Below are 20,390 nucleotides of genomic sequence, written 5' to 3'. Positions count from 1 at the left end.
TCTGAGAGTGACTGGCCTCAGCGAGCTTAAAACAATCATTTGCATTTACCGTACACACCCATGAAATTGCAACCTCTCGTGTTAAACTCAGCCTCATGATTTCTGAGACAAGCTAGACTTAATTTTTCATGTCCCTCCTTTAAAAGACAACACTCGCTTTTCAGGAATCAAAGGCCAAAGATTTTGAAACAATGTTTCTTCCCGGAGTTAAAGATTTGATTTCATTGCAAATGCATAAAGTTCCCAATACTATAGGAGTCATCAACTTTAATGTGGATGAAATGTATCTAATTTATAATGTCATAAAATAATTAAGCGTTTCTCAAGTAATATAAATCTTCTGATGTTTTTATTGCAAAAATATTTTCTGTTGGATTTCACTTAGGCCCAATTCAAGTCCATATGCCAACCCTTCACATAATTATTTGTGTAAAAGTCCGTTCCATGAAACTTGACCTCAAAGAAAGGTTTGATTTTTACATGATTATCCCAACCACAGTATGAACAAAGAGGCAGGGATGGAGGGAACAAGCAGAGGGGGACGTGGGAAGCACTGTTGCACTGAGGGAAGACAAAGGTTTATCTTTCCTCTAAGTCCTACCGTTAAATTTGTGAAGATGTAAACACTATTGTTAGACTCTGTTTCTTGGCCACAGGCTATCAGGTTGAACCGCTGGCTGGCGAGTAAGGAGACTGATGACACCAGGTTATTCCCAACATCTTTGTTCCTTCCCCTGACATCTTCCTGTGCAAACTCAGGAGATGCAAAACCTGCCCTTTTTGCTGCCTCCATTTCTACCATGCGGGAACTGAAGCTTTCCATGTGGGTGAAACCACGATTTCATTATACTTATTTCAGTTCAGTGTATTATGTTCTCGCCTCACAATGCAGGCTTTTCAATAACAGGGAGACTGAGTGCAGTCCACATCATTTCCTCACAGTCTGCATGTGTGATCCCAAAATTCCATTTACTCGCCATTCCAATTCACCACTCCCCTCCTACACTGATCTCTCTGCCCTCTGTCCCCTACACTGTTACAATTATGTCCAATGGAAATACTAGGAACAGCACACACTCTTTCAAGTAGGCATTTTACGGCCTTCCTTACTCACACTGTGCTACAAGATTTCAGATTTCAACCTCTGGTCCCATTTTTCAGAGATCCAAGGGTTAGTAATGAGAGTGCTATTGCAATTTGTAACTCCTACTGCCCCTCTCTCTTATTGTACATCATCATATTGTTGTTCACTTCATACCTCTGTCATTCTTTGCCATCATAATCCTTGCTTTTGATCTTCCCTTGATAACCTGAAATATTTATCATGGGGTAGCTTTATTTTTTTTTAAGGACAATCTGAGAGGACATCCAGAGACACAAGTTGAAGGAGGAAAATTCCAAATTCAGACCCGAGAGAGTTGAATGCATGGCTGGAGTGATGGGACAAAGTTAAACAAGGACACAGAAGAAGCCATAACTGGGTCAATGCTGAGTCTCCAGAATCTTACAGAGCTGAAGGAGATTATAAAGATAAGGAGAAGCAAGGCCACAGAGAGATTTAAACCAAAGGATAGGAAATTTAATTTGGTAGTGTTGGTGGGTTGGGAGAAAGTGAGGACTGCAGATGCTGGAGACCAGAGTTCAAAAGTGTGGTGCTGGAAAAACACAGCAGGCCAGGCAGCATCCGAGGAGCAGGGGAATCGATGTTTTGGGCTTATACCCGAAACGTCGATTCTCCTGCTCCTCGGATGCTGCCTGGCCTGCTGTTTTTTTGGTGGGTCGGGAGCCAACAAAGATCAGCTGACGGGGCAACAAGACCTTTGTAAGAAGTTTTGAGGCAACACTTCAGACTTTTGGTCAAGCTAAGGTTTGTGGAAAGTGTTGGATGGGAAATTGGCTAGGGCAGCCTTGGAATGGTGCAGTCTGGAGACCACAAAAACATATTTGAGGGTTTCAGGAGAAGACCTGTGGCTGGGCCTGAGACAAGCAAGCGCACAAAATTGGAAGTAGATGCTTTTTGGTGATGGAGATGATTTCAGGAAGCTTGGCTGAAGGTTAGTCTGGTTCAAGCTCACATGGTGACCGTGGAGAATGATGGAAACAGAGAGTGCAACAGTCAGGGGGTCAAAGGCAACAGTTTTTATTATTAATAGAATGAATGGGCACAACTTGTGAAAGAACTCATAGAATCATAAAATTACATAGCACGGAAACAGACCCTTCAGTCCAACTTATCTGCGCTGACCAGATATCCTATACTAATCTAATCCCATTTTCCAACACTTGGCATATATCCCGCTAAACTCTTCCTAGTCATGTACTCATCCCAATGTCTTTTAAATATTGTCATTGTACTGTACCCACTTTCGCCACGTCCCCCAGCAGCTCATTTCATGCATGCAACACCCTCTGCATGAAAAAATCACCCCTCAGGTCCTTTTAAATCTTCCCCCTCTCACCTTAAACCTTTTGCCTCTAGTTTCTCCTACTCTGAGAAAAAGACTTTGGCTATTCACCCTATCTATGCCCCACATGATTTTATAAACCTCAATAAGGTCACCCTTCAGTGTCAGGGGAAAATAGAACGCAACCTATTCAGCCTCTCCCTGTAGCTCAAACCCTCCAAACGCAGCAACATCCTTGTAAATCTTCCAATGACTCTCAAAAATATTCCAAATGACCTTGGGGCTTGGTTGAACAGTTAAGTCTCCTCTATTTGTAATCCAGATCCTTCAGCAGTACCGACTGCAGTGCAGACCAATAGCAGGACCTTTCAGTCCAATACAACATCATCAAAATGTGTTTCCAAAAAATGACTTTGTATTCTTTAAAGAGGTTATTTCTTCAGACTTATCTGCTGGCAACAATCTCACTAGACAAAAATAAAAAGGGTCGCAGATAAGACCTAATTTTCTAAAACTACTTGGCTCAGTTTCACTTAGCCTCCCAAAAATATGGAGTCAAGTTCTACTCCTGGACCTGAACAGATCATTCCAGCTGTGTTATCCAACTGGACAACTAAGAGCCATTAGGTAAGACAATAAACTGGTAGTTTATCTGCCTATTCTGATGGAATTAATGATCCATCACACAGACAGTTCTCAACCAATGCCTAAGCACAGCCTAACTGCACGGTGATTTTGTAGGTTTCTACTGTTTGAACCCAGCCAATATTGTCCACATGACAGTAGTCCCTGCACTTCACATTAATTCATTTCAGATATCTCTGCAAAATACAATAGAGCACTACAGTATTTTTAAATTAATAGGTAATTTTAATAATACATTAATTGATTTTAATATTATGGGCAAATAAGAAAAGAAGAAAGCTCCACGTTGTTTGATTAAGAGGATTACCTTGACCCTTTTCATCTCCTGTCTTGGTAGAAATTACTCTATTAACTAGAGAGTGCAGAAAATCATTTTCTGCCATAAACCTGCAACAAATCATATAATTAAAATTAGTTGAAATGCAAATGAAGCAGCTTACAACTGTCAAAGTAATTCTTTCATCGGAGGGTTTAAACATGAAGATGTTTCTGAACATCACGATATCTATCAGTAATTGTAAACAGTATCTGCATGACTACAATACGAATCAAATGGAAAATGGTTAAGACACAGTAAAGTATAACTGCTAGAATTATTCATATCGAGGATATTTGAGAGCATTTGGCCTAAATTGTTGCGGTTTGTTTGTGCTGGGTTTTGGATTGCCAAATTAAGTTGGACCATATTCCAGCAGAAAACCAAAAGAGCTCCGGATGCTTCATATTCCAGAAGAGGTTGTCATATGACCTCTCGCCTCCAATTGCCCTGTCCATTCTTGAGAATTAACCACATGCCCAACCATCTCAGCAATAATGGTGGCCACACTACCCACAATCCTCTGCACCGATGGATATGTGCTATATTTTGACGCATTTTAACCAGAGGGCAAGTTAAAGCTCTTCTGCTTCCTGACAGTACAGCCCAAGCAAATCAGAAGAATAAAATGTCTGAATGGTGCTTCTCCCAAATCATATAAGAAATTAGTCTTAATTCTGGGAGACTGGGATAATTTGTGAGTATTAGCAGTCTTACTGGGGACCTACAATGCTGGCAGAGTGCTTTGCATATTTGATGTTTTCCCTGTTTCTTTATTCTAGGTCCTGACTTTCACTGAAGCTTGTAAGCGGCTTCCAGGTCTGATTCATACCTCTAATTGTCTCAGTATAGGTTCATCTAGTTATATAAAAAAAGACTGAATAGGCTGGGGCATCTTTCACTGGAGCATAGGAAGTTGAGGGGTAACCTTATAGCTGTTTATAAAATCATGAGGGATGTAGGTAAAGTGAATAGCAATGGTCCTTTCCCTAAGGTGAGGGAGTTCAAAACTAGGGGGCATACTTTTAAAGCAATATATTGAAATGCAAATCTACTAGGTATTTATCCAATTATTCCAAATGGAATTATCTAGTTCCTACTATGACGCCCCTTCTCCAATCAGTACTCTTTCAAAGACCCTTAAAAGACCTTTTGGTCCAACTAGTCCTTGCTGACCATAATTCCAAACTAAACCAGTCCCACCTGCCTGTGTTTGGCCCCATATCCCCCCAAACCTTTCCTATTCATGTACTTATCCAAATGCTTTTCAAATGTTATAACTGTACCCACATCCACCACGTCCTCTGGCAGTTCATTGCACACATTCACCACTCTCAGTGTAGAAAATTTGCCCCTCATGTCTCTTTTAAATCTTTCTAGTAGATTTGCATTTCAATATATTGCTTACTCATTAATAAAATTATGAGTGGCACAGTGGTTCAGTGGTTAACACTGCTGCCTCACAGCGCCGGCACCCAGATTTGATTCCACCCTTGAGCAGCTGCATGTGTGGAGTTTGAACGTTCTCCCTGTGTTTGCATGGATTTCTTCCCACAGTTCAAAGATGTGTAGGTTAGGCAGATTGACCCCATAGTGTGCTGGGAAATGCAGGTTAGGTGGATTAGCCATGGGAAATGCAGTGTTATAGGGATAGGGTAAGGGGGGGGGGGGGGGGGGTGAGTCTGGGTGGGATGCTTTTTGGAGGGTTGGTATGGACTTGATGGGCCAAATGGCCTGCTTCCACACTATAGGGATTCTATGATAATGATCAGTTAAAATTGAATTAGGTTCAATTGTTTTTTACACTTTCCAGGATGAGGTTTCTGTGGCACAGAAGAAACCACACTCCCCGTTGTCCCTGTTATCCCCATCTTGATCCAGATTGAACTGAGACCAGTTCGCACAGTACAGATCAAACCTGGGGTTGTCCTCAGATCATGACTTAGAATTCAATTAGTCGGTCCACCTACTTTCTGGGCCATCTCGACAACATTGCAAATGCATCCTTTTTATAAATGTCATCATTGTTGATAGTATTTCCAACTCTGAATCAGAAGGATGACTTTCAAAGTTCACTGTGGGATTTAAAGAACTTATTTAATGCTGACACTTCACTGTGGTGCGGAGGGAGCATTTGGAGATATTAATTTAAATAGGTGTGGGAGATCTCAGTATTACAGGAATAAAGAATTTTCTCAGGCATCTGAAAGCATTGTTCCCTTAAAGAGTGGCACAAAAGCCCAATGAACAGCTCCTTCTGTATCATTTCCTTTCATGGGGAGTTGCTGTGTTGCATTTAACTGCTCCATTTACCAATTTAACTAAGGGATTGAATCTTCCAATTTCTTGGCTCAGTCCAAGTTGCACTGAGATATTTGGAGGCTTTGTTATCACAAGTCCACCTCATTAACTACCTGTCTTGCTCCTTTGGCATCTGATTGCTGACTCAGTTTATCATACACAGCAGCTATTCATGAAATGACAGCACCTAGTGTACTCACACCATCAATAAAAGACCTAAATCTGTGCACCGAGACGACCACGGGCACTCTGAAGACAGCCTGCTCAGTCACAAACAGAATCAGAACACGTTGGAGAAGGGGAAGGTGTCAGCATAGTTCTCCTCCTCTAGGGGGCAAGGAGTGGTATCAATATCCAAAACTGTCACCTGGGTCAGTGCCATCTCCAGAGAACTGCCAGCAGTGTCATGTGATGGTATTTGCTTAAGTACCTTCTCCACTCCTTCAGAGGAAGTGCTGCATTCTTCTCTTTACCATTCCTATTGTTCATGTGCCACCTTCCCTGACTTATACTCACTGTACCCCAACATCCCACCTTACTAGCTCCGCCTATCACTGCAACCGCTGTGTCCACAGTCCCTCAGAATACCTTCACCACCTTTCTTCCATATACACTAGTTGTAACAGCTATGTGAACCGCTGTCAGCTCACTTGCTCCTTCCATTTCTGTCACTAGAGGGGAAGGCAGCCCATAACAGGTATAAAGTGTGTGTGTGTGTGTGTGTGTGTGTGTGTGTGTGTGTGTGTGTGTGTGTGTATCTGTGTCCCTGTGTGTCTGTCTGTGTATGTCAATGTCTGTGTGTCCGTGTCCATGTATGTCAATATTATGTGTGCGTGTGGGTGTATATGTGTGCATGTGCGTGCATGTATGTGTGTTTGTCTATGTCTATGTGTGTGTGTGTGTCTGTGTGTGTCTGTGTGTGTGTGTGTGTGTTTGAGGCAGGGGTGTGGGTGGCACTAACATCTGGTTCCACATCCCCAATGAGGAGAGAAACCAGCCCTCTCATGACCCCTTCATGTAGGGATGCAGAAACATCCATGTCTATCAAACGAGTGTGGACCAGTCCACCACTTCCCCATGAACTATGTGCTCCAACTCATTCCACATGTAGCCATTGGCCATGGTGCCTTCCCTTCCTGTGTCAGCAGGTCCTGCTCACTCCCCTCACAACGGTGTAACACCCAGCTCCCACAGAAACCGCCTCCCTGGGAAAGCCTTGGAGGAAGCATCGCTTAGGTTGCTGCCTGCACACCCCACCGGCTCAGATACTGACACTTTGTCAGGGAGGGTAGCATTAGACAGTGTGGGAATCTGGTGAGCGCCTCACTGTGACAGCACCACGGCTCGCTGAGGAAGATGTGACCCAGGCCGCTGGCATTCAGATGGCTGACAGAGACCAGACACCTGCTCAGGCTAGGGCAGGAGAGGACTTTGTGGAGTCAGGAATCAGGGAGGGACAAGAGCAGCAATCCTGTCCCTAACCCAAACCCTTAATGCCTGGCTCCCTCAGTACGTAAAGATATAATTATCCAGCACTGTCTGTGCCAGGGGGATGTAACATACAGAGAAGGCCAATGCAGTAGGATGGCCTGGAAGTGAGCAGCCTGTTTTAGATTTGATTAGATTAGATTACTTCGGCCCAACAAGTCCACACCGACTCTATGAAGAGCATCCCACCCAGACCCATTGCCCTACATTTACCCCTTCACCTGACACTACGAGCAATTTAGCATGGCCAATTCACCTAACCTGTACATCTTTGGATTGTAGGAGGAAACTGGAGCACCCAGGGGAAACCCAGACACGGAGAGAATGTGCAAACTCCACACAGACAGTTGCCCGAGGTGGGAATTGAACCCAGGTCTCTGGTGCTGTGAGGCAGCAGTGGTGTATGGATACATGACTGATATTCTTCCCCAACAAATGCCTGAGATTAGTGAATGCTCTAGCCCCTCCCTCACAAGTCGAGTCACGTACCCTGCCCACTCTGAGTCTGCTCACAATCAGTTTGTTCCTCATTCCCCACTTTCCCGGCACAACAGAAATCGACTGTGAGTGCTCCTCTTCCAGCACCTTCCTGTCTCAGTCTGAACACATCAGTGAGATCCGGAAAAACCACATCCCCTTCCCAATAACCCACCCGCTCAACCCCATAGGCTTAACACATCCCCGTGACCCCAGCTGACCTATCTACACATGGATAAAAAACAAAAGAACTGCAGATGCTGGAAATCAGAAACAAAAGCTGAAATTGCTGGAAAAGCTGAGCAGGTCTGCAGAGAAATCAGAGTTCATGTTTCAGGTCCAATGGCTCTTCCTCAGCACTGAATAACTTACTGTTTCCTGATTATGTGTAATTAACAATATGTCAGTCTAAAGAAGGTTCAAAACCATTTACAGAGAGCTGATTGGTGTTAACAAAGTTTCTATAGAAATTTGGTTTTCGGTTGGTCACTTTGACATTCAGCTCATAACCTCATCAGCACAGAATGATCACATCCCATCTTGATGATCTCAAATGAAATCTTGACAGCATTGGAATTAAGGGGCCAAAGAGAACAAGAGTTGTATTGATAACAAATATCAGCCAAGATGGATCTTTATGTTCGACCTCTTGCTTAAAGGAACATCATTATCAAAAACAATTGATGTCATCATCCCAAACTGACAACTGTGCTTTTTGACTTACGGGTGGAAAGGAATAAAATGTTGTTTCTCTTCATCACTTTCTGTTTTGCACTTCACGATATCGGTGATGTCCATCACTAGAAACAGAGAGGGAGAGAGACAAACACACAGAAACAGGAAATGTTAATTTGTACATCTCCTATCAGGTCTGTATTACACACGTCTCCAGTCCAACAACAGAAAACAGATTCCACCATCCTTTCAGCACAACTGCAGAGAGATAATAATTGCTGCCCTGACAATATCATCCAAATCAACCAAACATTTTCAAAGTCCAATATTTCTCAACTTAAATATAAATAAACGATGCAATTTTAACAACAAGAAAACCTATTTGACTCCCTCTGTTTTCTCTATAAATGCGAGCCAATAGTATTAGAACTTGTATTTATGTTACTTCCTTAAAAGTTCCAAGGAACTGTACCAGACAAAACTTAACACTGAGAAGATGCTAGGACTGATAATCAAAAACTTGAGTGAAGAGGCATCAAGTATCGAAGAAGGAAGTGGACAATGGAGGGGTTCAGAGAAAGAATTCCTGAGCCTTGGACCTTGGCAGATGATGATACAAGTGCTGATGGCAGGGAGCAACAAAAATCGAGGATGCTCAAAAAGGCTGGAGTTGGAGAAGTACAGATTTGGGAAGGAGGCTGCAGAGTTAGGAAGAATGGGGCCATGGTAGGCTTTGAACCAGCAGTCAAGGAGAGAGGAATGAACTGAAGCTTAACTCTTTGAGCCAAGACTACTTAAGTTATAAAACTTCGGCAGCCAATCAGACTACTGTCCGTGAGTCACCCAGTCTCTCTGTCAACAATGCTCTTAGTTTATGATAAAGTCTTAGCCATCTGAACTGTCAGTCAGAATGTAGATCCTGGAAGGAGGATACAACATGCATTTAATTAATCCAGAGCAGGTATTCACCAAAACTGAATAAAAGCAAACTCTAATGATTGTCAAAGGCACTTGTCAGTGAACATACCCAACCTAGTTAACTAACACTTGGCATTTCTATTGTTTACAGCAATGCTGGCAGATCTGGGACTAATCTGATATGTATCTTGCCACTTGAGAAGATTAACCAATTACCACTTGAAACCGTTATTGTGTGAGCCAAGATGAATCACCTTTTGAAAAAAAACATAATGGACAAAGAGACAAGTGGCTTACTTTTAAAAAGAATGAATGATTTGGACTAGGAAGTTAACCCCTAATGTGTTACTCAACCACCACATTCAGAAAATTCAACGTGGGCAACCTAGCCAAATATTCAACTTTCAAAAAAAGTCATGTAGATACTCTCCACCATTGTAGAGCAGCTTTGTTTATTGATTCTAAAACATTGTTTCCACACATAAGAGGTCCACTAATTATTTGCACTGATTGAAGATTCCAAAACTGTGGGGCATAGACAACAGATTAGAGCCAGACCATTCAGGAGAGATGTTAGGAAGCACTTCTTACACACTGTCTTCCACAAATGGTAGTAGATGCAGGATCAGTTCTTAACTTAAACCTGAGAGAGTTTTTTTTTGTTAAGCAAAGGTATTAAGGGATATGGATGCTGGAGTTAGGCCACAGATCAGCCATGATCACATAAAATAGCGGAACAGGCTTGACGGGCTGAATGGCCTACTCCTGTTCCTATGTTGAGAAAGTTGTTAAGGCATCTTGAAAATGGCCTGGACCAATACAGGGTTAAACAACTTTTGTGGGATGCAGTTTCCTGAATTGCCCCTATTTGTGTAAAAAAATGTGCACAATGACGTTCAATTTTCAGCCTCTCAATGAGAAGCTGCTATTGAACAATGACTCTTTGTCCTATCATCATCTGCTTTGACACATATTCACTTTTCTCACACTGGCTTTTACATACAGGTACTTTTTTCTGGAACATTCTTGGTCTTATTGTGCTACTAAATAATACTTACAGGAGAAGGATAACTGTAAGTTTATTTATGAAGCATCTTACAGTGGCTTCATCTTGCCAAAAGGCTGCAACAGATGACTGCATCACTTCCTGCAAAGTCATGTCCTGTCTTATTAACCTATTACATGGTCAGAATTTCCTCTCTATAATACAATTAATACAATTCTGAATTATTGAGGATATCAACAGATGTTGTATCCTTCATAAAATTTATGAGTATTAAGCTAATCCATGATAACATTTCACAGAGTTGTGTCAAATGCCTCTTTGTTGCGCCTTCTACAAATGACTCAAGCTACAGTTTGGTACGAAGGTTTTCATCCTTAAATTCATTCACTTGTTTGCTGATTTTGGAGGCTGTCATTGTTTATTCCAACAATGAACTGTCTTAAAACACTGCAGCAGGCAGTCCCACGCTGAGTTACCCAAGATGGATTTCCGAGCAATGACCCGTTTGTTCATGATGTATGGTCATTCAGGAGACATCTAAATTGTGTGTTTACAAATCTTAAAGGGAAGAAAATTGTAGAGAATGGAGAAAAATAGGGAAGTTGGACTAATAGGATATCTTTGAAGAGTTCATACTGGCCAAATGGCTGCCTTTTATGTTATAAGTTTTACCATTCTTTCATAGAATCCCAACAGTGTGGAAGCAGATCATTTGACCCATCTAATCCACACTGACCCATCTCCTTTCCCCCACCACCCCAAAGAGCATCCCACCCACTCCCTGTTACTCTGCATTTCCCAGGCTAACCCACCTAGCCTGCACACCCCTGGACACTTTAACATGCCAATCTATCTAATCTACACATCTTTGGACTTTGGGAGAGAGCCAAAGCACCCAAAGGAAACTCACACAGACACGGGGAGAGTGCGCAAACTCCGCACAGACAGTCACCTGAGGGTGGAATCAAACCCGGGACCATGGAGCTGTGAGGCAGCAGTGCTAACCATTGATACACCGTACATTGCTGAGAAACTATGAAAATTGCCGTAAGTCAGCGTTTTTTAAATCATTCATGGGATGAAGGCGTCACTGGCCAGGCCAGCATTTATTGCCCATCCCTAATTGCCCAGAGGGCAGTTAAGTGTCAACCAAGTTGCTATGGGTCTGGAGTCACATGCAGGCCAGACCAGGTAAGGATGGCGGTTTCCTTCCCTAAAGGACATTAGTGAACGAGCTGGGGTTTTCCCAACAATCAGCAATGGATGCATGGTCAGCTCTAGTGTTGTGGATCAAGTCAGACCTCCTCAAAACATTTCAAGAAAGTAGCTCGGACCCTAGCTTTGTTAGTTGTTTCAAACATGTGTCCTGTGGATATTCCAGGAGTGATGCAGCTGGCCCAATCACTTGGTGTTTAAAAAAGCAGAATTTATTTGCAAGATTACACAAACAAAAGGGAACAGAATATAGAATAACTTAACCTATCCGAAAAACCCAATAGACCACCCCAACTTAATGATGCTGTTCCAAATTCCCACAACAATCCCCATAAACACTCCATTGCAAAAAAAAGGTAAAATCAAAACAGGGTCTTACAGGATTGACGTCAAAGAGAGAGATGGCTGAGAGACTCAGCATGGAACACTTTCTACCATGTAGCTGTTTGTTTGACCAGCAGCCATAAAACAAACCAATCCAAACCAAAACGAGAGAAAAGCTGAACTGGGAGAACTGGCCAATCCCCTTTAATTGTACAACTGTTTTTTTTTAACTTGCAAGCCTTTTGGCTGAGGCAGTATCTGTTAGCTATAATCAAATTGGTAAAAACAATGACTGCAGATGCTGGAAACCAGATTCTGGATTAGTGGTGCTGGCAGAGCACAGCAGCTCAGGCAGCATCCGACGAGCAGCAAAATCGACGTTTCGGGCAAAAGCCCTTTTGGGTTCCTGATGAAGGGCTTTTGCCCGAAACGTCGATTTTGCTGTTCCTCGGATGCTGCCTGAACTGCTGTGCTCTGCCAGCACCACTAATCCAAAATATAATCAAATTGGCCCTAAAGCCCATCCAAGCCAAATCTCTCGGTCATTTGCGTTTATGACCCTTTTAAAAAATACAAGGACAACATAACCTTGTTAAAAGAGCAGCATCATCACATTATACTCCTAATTACACTTTTTGTTTGATTTCTAATTCCACCATCAGCTGTGATGGGTTTTGAACTTGGGTCCCCAGAATCTTACCTGGGTCTCTAGATTAACATTCTAGTGACAATACCAGTAGACCACCACCTTCCCTTATAACAAGGTAAAGCAAAACAAAGAATAATAATGGAGAATAACCCTGCACTATTGGCAGGGTGGGTGGCTGGATTAACAGAGTCCTTGTTAATAATGGGTTTTAACCATTCCCAGAACAAGTTCTGCAGTTCTGAAGAAGAGCTGGAAATGTGTTGCTGGAAAAGCGCAGCAGGTCAGGCAGTATCCAGGGAACAGGAGAATCGACGTTTCGGGCATAAGCCCTTCTTCAGGAATGAGGAAAGTTTGTCCAGCAGGCTAAGATAAAAGGTAGGGAGGAGGGACTTGGGGGAGGGGCATCGGAAATGTGATAGGTGGAAAGAGGTCAAGGTGAGGGTGATAGGTCAGACTGGGGTGGGGGCGGAGAGGTCGGGAAGAAGATTGCAGGTTAGGAAGGCGGTGCTGAATTCGATGGATTTGACTGAGACAGGGTGGGGGGATGGGAAATGAGGAAACTGGTGAAATCCGAGTTCATCCCTTGTGGTTCTGAAGAAGAGTCATGCCAGTCAAAATGTTAACTCTGCTTCTCTCTCCAGAGTGAAAATAACCCACAACATCAGGTTATAGTCCAACAGGTTTATTTGGAAGCACTAGCTTTTGGAATGCTGCTCCTTCACGAGGTGGTTGTCAATGCAATTCTTAAATTTGTCCATCCCAATCCAACATCCATTCCTCCAAATTTCTCTGCAGAGGCTGCCAAACTCGTTGAGTTCCTCCAGCATTTTCAGTGTTTGTATCCATTTGATCCCTTCTGCTCACTTTGATAACCCAACATGAACCTTCCTCCCAGCCCTGTCCCCTTGCTCCTCTATCCAGACAGTAGTAGAGGGAGGTAGTGTCGAGAGGGTGGGAACTGTTGACACAGAGATGAATAACTTGGAGATGGAGAGGTGGCAAGACGACTCCTTACTTGGCAATAAAACGACCTTGGAGAAAGTGAGGACTGCAGATGCTGGAGATCAAAGTCAAGAGTGTGTGGTGCTGGAAAAGCTCTGCAGGTCAGGCAGAATCCAAGGAGCAGGAAGATTGACATTTCGGGCAGGAGCCCTTCATTAGGAATGAGGTTGGGAGCCTCGGAGGTGGAGAGATAAATGGGAGGGGGGGTGGGGCTGGAGAGAAGATAGCTGAGAGTGCAATAGGTGGATGGAAGGTGAAATGATAGGTTGGCGAGGAGGGTGGACCAGATAGGTGGGAAGGAAGATTGACAGGTGGGACAGTTCATGGGGTGGTGCTGAGCTGGAAGATTGGAACTGGGCTGAGGTGGGGGGAGGGGAAATGAAGAAACTGATGAAGTCTACATTGATGCCCTTGGGGTTGAAGGGCCCCAAGGTGGACAATGAGGCGTTCTTCCTCCAGACAGGTGGTGAGGGAGTGGCCACTTGCCTTAATGGTGATGGCTGAGCATACACCAGTTTCTGGGGCTGGAAAACTTTATCATTGCTTCATCAATATTCATTAATGTTGGAAAGATGCATGTGGGAGAGTCTAACCGACGTAATGTCAGAATGCATCTGCTGCTCCATTTATTGAATATAAGAGAGTGTCAGGACACAATATTGAATTTTTCATCAAAGCAGCTATTTCGTAAATGTCTCTGACACGCATCTCTCCAAATTTCTGCAATGTAAGATAAACAGAGTGTTACATAGACTGTGACTGGAATAAAATTCAGAACTGCAATTTAACCGCTCCTCCCCCCCGTGTGCCCTGTCAGGAAATGCGTTAAATGAGTTTGGGCAGTCCGTAGTTATTTCTATAGCAGAAATGCAATCAAAAATTGGTATTCCTTCATCGATCACTGTCCTAGGCATTAAAGGCAGAAATGGAAAATTAATATTCGGTGCGGGGATGAAGATGTTACCTCACAATGTCGGTTTTTAAGTAAATTACTGGAGCTGATTCTGGTATCTGGAAGTGATTGATTTTGACAGTGATGTCCTCTCTACAAAAACATGGCCTGGTGACAAGCGCATGATAACTTACGTGGGTCCACCAAACTAGTACAGAGAAACACTCTAAGATGAACTTTCCAAGGAGGAGAAGGAAGCACAGCTTAGTGGGAGATCAAAAGCAAATAAAACTGGAAAGAAACGCAAGCATTGGAAGATGGTGTAAATCAGAGGAAGTTTCTGGAACCAGGTGGATCTTATTGACTACGAGATCCTTGATTGTGGGGTTGTTAAGCTGGGCCAGTCAGGAAGACACTGGCTGACCCAGATAACCAGGGGATTTAGAATTTCCTCCGTTTGGGGGACTGACTCTGAGGTGGCTGGCCACAGCTAATGTACTGTGAACAAATAAATAAAGGGGGACTTGGTGACATTATACTGGCCCTCTGTGCAGTTATTTCACACTCCAAACTTCCACACAATCCTCTCCGGTCTCAGAATTGCATCAAACTGAATTACAATAATGCGCAGATAGCAGTCCTTTCAGAACGATGAGATTCCCAGGAATCAGTTAAAGTGAAGGGCATTCTTGAAAACCTCCCATTTCAACAGCCTTCCATTTAATTTAAACTTCAATTCAATTTAGATTTAGATTTAACGAGCTTCAATTATCCTGACTTGACGATGATCTAGAAGTGAGGAGGCTATGTCACGACAAGGACTGCAGAATTCAGAAGGATGCTCCATCAGGTGAGGCAATATTAAACGTTTTATCTCCATGTGCTGACTGACAATTGACACTGTTCGAGTCAAAGCAAATCAATTCACTATCATTCTAATGGCTGGAATGCAGAAAGCACCATCTTGTGGCAGATCTTTCAGATAACAGTCTTCAAGAATGTGCTGAAATCACATTTATTAAACATTAAACCACCTTGTGGAACCACTCCGGTTCAATTACATTGCATGCCGGGTAAAAAACAGTTCCCTCAACAAATGGAATAGAAGTTCCTTCACTCTGCACATTATAAATAGACCTGATTGAATACATTTAGGCCATCTGAAAACACTGGAATTAGAAAAAGCTCTACACCCTGATTGTATTCCCAACTGGAATGCTATGGCAAGTGGTTCATCTCCTGCTTCCTCCAAAGCTGTCCACCATCTACAAGGCACAAGTCAAGAGTGTAATGGAATACTCTTCATATCCCTGGATGAGTGCAGGTCCAACAACACTCAAGAAGGTCCACTCCATCCAGGTAAAAGCAGACCATTGACATAATACCACCGGCTCACTGTTCCTGAGTAGCGTGTATGATTCTTTTTTCACTCACAGGATGCAAGGGTCTCTGGCTCGGCCAACATTCATTACCTATCCCTCATTGACCAGAGACCAGTGAAGAGTCAATCACATTGCTGTTGGTCTGGACTCCCATGTAGGCCAGACTGGGCAAGGATGGCAGATTTCCTTCCCTAAATTCCATTAGTCAACCATTTTCAAACAACGGATTCGCGGTCATTATTAGAGTCTTAATTCTAGACTTTGACTGAATTCAAATTCAATCATCTGCTGTGGTGGGGATTTGAACTCGGGTCCCCATAACATTTGCTGAGTTTCTGAATTGATAGTTTGGCAATAATACCACTAGGCTATTGCCTCCCCCTAAAAGCTAGACCGTCTTTGACTGCACATTTCAAGCGCGCACGTTCTGTCACATCAAGGGACAATGGCAGCCAATGCAGAGCTACGTTGCCACCTGCAAATGCCCTTCAAATTACATATCATTCTAATTTGGAACTATATGGCCATTCACTCAGTGCTCAAAATACTGAAACACCTTCCTTCCAGCATTGTGGGTGCACCTGAATCACAAGGACTGCAGCAGTTTAAGAATTTAGCTCACCACCAACTTCTCAAGGGTAACTAGGCACGGGCAATAAGTCCTACCCAGTCAGCAATGCCCACATTCAATCAACAAACGAAGATAAGTCTCAACTTGGCAGTTAGGCTGACAAGTCGATATTGCCCACATTGGTAGTATTTGGTAAACTTTTGGCAATCTCATGTGGAGCCGGTATATGTTGAGCAGTGTGTAAAATGGAAAAAAAATGGTGCATTAATGGTTCTCTGTATTAAAAGATGACTGCTGTCCATACAAATCTTTCCGAGTAAATCACTGCAAGGGGTAGTGCATAGCAATGGCATATTTTCATAAAAGATCAATTGTGTAGCTGAAAGAAAAATATACTGAAAATGCCAAATGTTTCACCTTGGGTGAAAAATGAGCAATCTGGACACATGTTTGAAATACTTAATTTCACACAGAAACCTAGAAAGACAAATAATCAACTTGCAATGTCAAGTCAATGGCAAAAACACTTAAATAGAATTTTGGAATATTTAGTCACAATGCAAGCAACATTATGTAGCTATTTTATAATGCATGGAAACAATATAGTATCAGGGAAGGAATGTCACTGCAGAAAGATCACAAAAATCAATTCATAACTCATCAGTTTCATACTTATTTCAAATTAGCTTAATTAACAATATCCCAAGCTCGATACTGACTAGTAATGCCAATTGACTATTAGAGCTTAAAAATGTGTTGCTGGAAAAGCGCAGCAGGTCAGGCAGCATCAAAGGAGAAGGAGAATCAACGTTTCGGGCATAAGCCCTTCTTCAGGATTCCTGAAGAAGGGCTTATGCCCGAAATGTCGATTCTCCTGCTCCTTTGATGCTGCCCGACTTGCTGCGCTTTTCCAGCAACACATTTTTAAGATATGATCTCCAGCATCTGCAGTCCTCACTTTCTCCTCAATTGACTATTACTCAACTTTCCAGAAAGAAGCAGTCACTAATCATCACATCGAAATGTTTCTTTTATGATTTCAAGGTCTTAACCTTTACCACCCAATCAATCACCCCATTCCACTTCAAAGTCAGTTTATGAGTAGACCACTCCCTTGTGTGAAGAACTCACTGATAATCATCTTACCACATCTTTTACTTGTACAGAACTATGATCTCTTGTTCTGCTCTTGATTTAATAAGTAGCAGTTCTACTTTCTATAAATATGTTATTAGCTTAACACATTACCACTGAAGCTGTTGAAGTATTGCTTATGATGAGTTATAGAAGACAATGCAAGTCCAGCTCATGTGATAAACTGAAACAAATCAAAGGTAAAATAACTGGGATTTAAGAAGAAATTTGTAGGAGACCTTCTCAGAGATAGTGTGGAAAATGGTATAGTTTTTTGATCAAATGCATCTATTAGAAAACATACTCATTTCCGTATTATGGTCTAAAATCAGATGTAACAATTCAAAATTGAATAATAGAAGAATAATTGGGGAGGCAGTGGTGAATTGACACTCTCACATACTATAAGGAAACTTGTGAGATCCCTTCTTCTTCAGTAACAAAATAAAAATATAGGAACAGCAGAGAGTATGTAATGGGACAAATCACTCATCTCAAGTTCATTTCTTCCATAAGCTTGCAACAATTTGTTCAAAGAAACACAACCCAATAAAACACAACCCAACCGTCTCAATCTCAAGATGGCACCAATTATTTTTTAAGTGCCGAGAAAGGTAAATGTTCTGTGAAATCTTTTCTCACCCTCAAGATAGTTGATTGGAATAAATCTAATCTTATTGCAACTCTATCAAGTTGATTTCCTCAAGCAAATTATTTTACAGTTATTATAGCACCATAACTATTATATCCCATGTATATACTTTATCATTTGCATCTACATGTATTTGTAGAAGCTCTTCTCCATTCTAAATGCTATTTTTAGCCCATGATAATACAATGGAGGTATTTACCGGCTGTAAGGCTTTACCTGAACCATTTTAGAATGTATCACTCTAATTCCTAACTGGTGTAGAATCATGACTCAAAAGTGCCTCTCACTTACATTAATTAGCATTCTGGTTCAAATTTAGCATTAAGGTAACAGGTGGTGGAGGGAGGGGGTTGTGATTAGTACATGTAGGGGATGCACTTCAAAGGTTTGGGGTAGATGACATGGTTGGGCAGTTGCATGTTGATCAGAGCGGGTCATCGCTGAGTGTGGATGTCTTAAAAAATAATGTCTTAGTTACCTAATAGTAGCATTCCTCAGATGGAGTACAAAGTTTGCCTAACAGTGTTGTATGAGGCAGTTGGCCTCAGCAGTTAGTACGGAACACTGTGTATAGTACCACCCAATAATTAATACATATTTGAGTCCAATTCCTAGTCTTTCGTCTTTCGACCACCATCAGTCCACAACCATGAATTAGTTTAAGGCTAGTCTTGTATCTCTTGGAAGACAGCAATGACTTACATAATGCTAATTTGGATAATTAATTTAAATGTTAATAAAACTTGTTCTTTTTCACTACTATTTTATAAATATGAGTTGTAGTTACTCAGTTATGTGCCTCTCTGCTGTCGACTGTTAGTGGTTAATCCTTTAGAACTTAACCCAAATAAACTCCACAGTCTAGAATCACAAAAGATTGAGGGCAATAAAGCTACCCATAAAAGATCACAGCAGAACCAAATGCCAACAGCAGGAATCCCTTACAGCAAAACAAAACAAAGCAAATTCCAGACTTTTTTTTTAATAAGAAATTATTGAAATGCATGAACTAATTTCCAATGGTCCATGTATCCTCAACTCTTCAAGCTCTGCTTGAGGCAGTGCTCACAGTTCCAAGTTAAATGAACTCTTTATAACCTCATTATCTATTTTCATTTGGGCTTCAAAGCTAAATCTTATCTCCTTTCACTTGCTGTATCTCCATATTTCATTCATCCCCTTGACTCTCCATCATATTTCCTCTCAACAGCCCTGGAACACAATACATTGTGTAGCTGTTAATTACCTGCCACCCCAAAAGGTCGTCTTAACCCGAGAGTACATTTCTTCTGGTTCGTATCCTTCAAATCCATTCTTCCAACACGGACTATTTGGCAAATCAGATAAATTTTATCACGATTCAAATCCTTATTTCCCAGATCCTGTGCAAAATCAAAATCAGAGTTTAGTCTTATTATCCAGTTTATCTGAAAAAAGAATCTGAATTCATCTTTCCCTATTCTTAGAGTCTGGAAGTAACAAGACAACAAGGTGCAAAGTTTATTTCAAATAATTGTTTGTACTGGGCAAGCACTTCTATGCTACCACTGTCACTTCCAGCTGGAAAGTTGGTCATTTTCTTATCGCCAGGAGCAACAAGGGAATTTTAGCTTCCCTTTCTGTCCCACTCTATATTATGTAACATCGTCAACAAACTCATTTATGCAGCAACTCGGTCTTTTTGCATTTTCCTTCAAATTGAACCAACTTAACCTTTGTAATCATTAAAAACACAGAAATAGAGAACACACACCGGATCATCAACGCCACACTCACAGGAATCCGATTCACTAGAGAGGAAGAAAAGGACAACCAACTCCCATTCCTAGACGTGATGGAACAGAGAACACCGAATGGAGAATTCACCACAAAGGTATACAGGAAAGCCACACACACAGACCAAGTCCTGAACTACAAAAGCAACCACCCAACACACACAAAAGAAGTTGCATAAAGACACTATTCAAAAGGGCCACAACACACTGCAGTGAACTGACAGCCAGACTACTGCAACCACTAGGATTCATAACAGCACACAAACCAACAGCCACTCTCAGACAACAACGCACCAGAACGAAGGACCTGATACCCAGCATGAGCAAAACCAATGTAGTGTACAAAATCCCATGCAAGGACTGCACAAAACACTACATAGGACAAACAGGAAGACAGCTAACTATCCACATCCATGAACACCAACGAGCCACGAAACGACACGACCAGCTATCCTTAGTAGCCACACACGCAGATGACAAGCACATGAATTCGACTGGGACAACAATACTATTATAGGACAAGTCATACAGAGAACAGCCAGGGAATTCCTAGAGGTATGGCA

General features: G+C 42.1%; 1 protein-coding gene across 1 annotated transcript in view; it reads right to left on the bottom strand.

Moving 5' to 3' along the window:
• The window catches only part of LOC122556798 (dedicator of cytokinesis protein 2-like), a 727,415-nt gene that overhangs the window by 579,536 nt on the left and 127,489 nt on the right, over window positions 1-20,390 (bottom strand). Inside the window, exons 10-12 of the mRNA XM_043703987.1 lie at window positions 19,299-19,434; window positions 8,357-8,432; window positions 3,358-3,437 (exon numbers count right to left, since the gene is read on the bottom strand). Of these exons, the coding sequence (XP_043559922.1) occupies window positions 3,358-3,437; window positions 8,357-8,432; window positions 19,299-19,434 (292 nt within the window). The remainder of the gene's footprint in view (window positions 1-3,357; window positions 3,438-8,356; window positions 8,433-19,298; window positions 19,435-20,390) is intronic.

Source organism: Chiloscyllium plagiosum, chromosome 14, assembly GCF_004010195.1.
Source record: "Chiloscyllium plagiosum isolate BGI_BamShark_2017 chromosome 14, ASM401019v2, whole genome shotgun sequence".
Classification (NCBI taxonomy): domain Eukaryota; kingdom Metazoa; phylum Chordata; class Chondrichthyes; order Orectolobiformes; family Hemiscylliidae; genus Chiloscyllium; species Chiloscyllium plagiosum.
The sequence above is the reverse complement of the archived record's forward strand: the minus strand, read 5'-3'. Positions and strand labels throughout refer to the sequence as shown.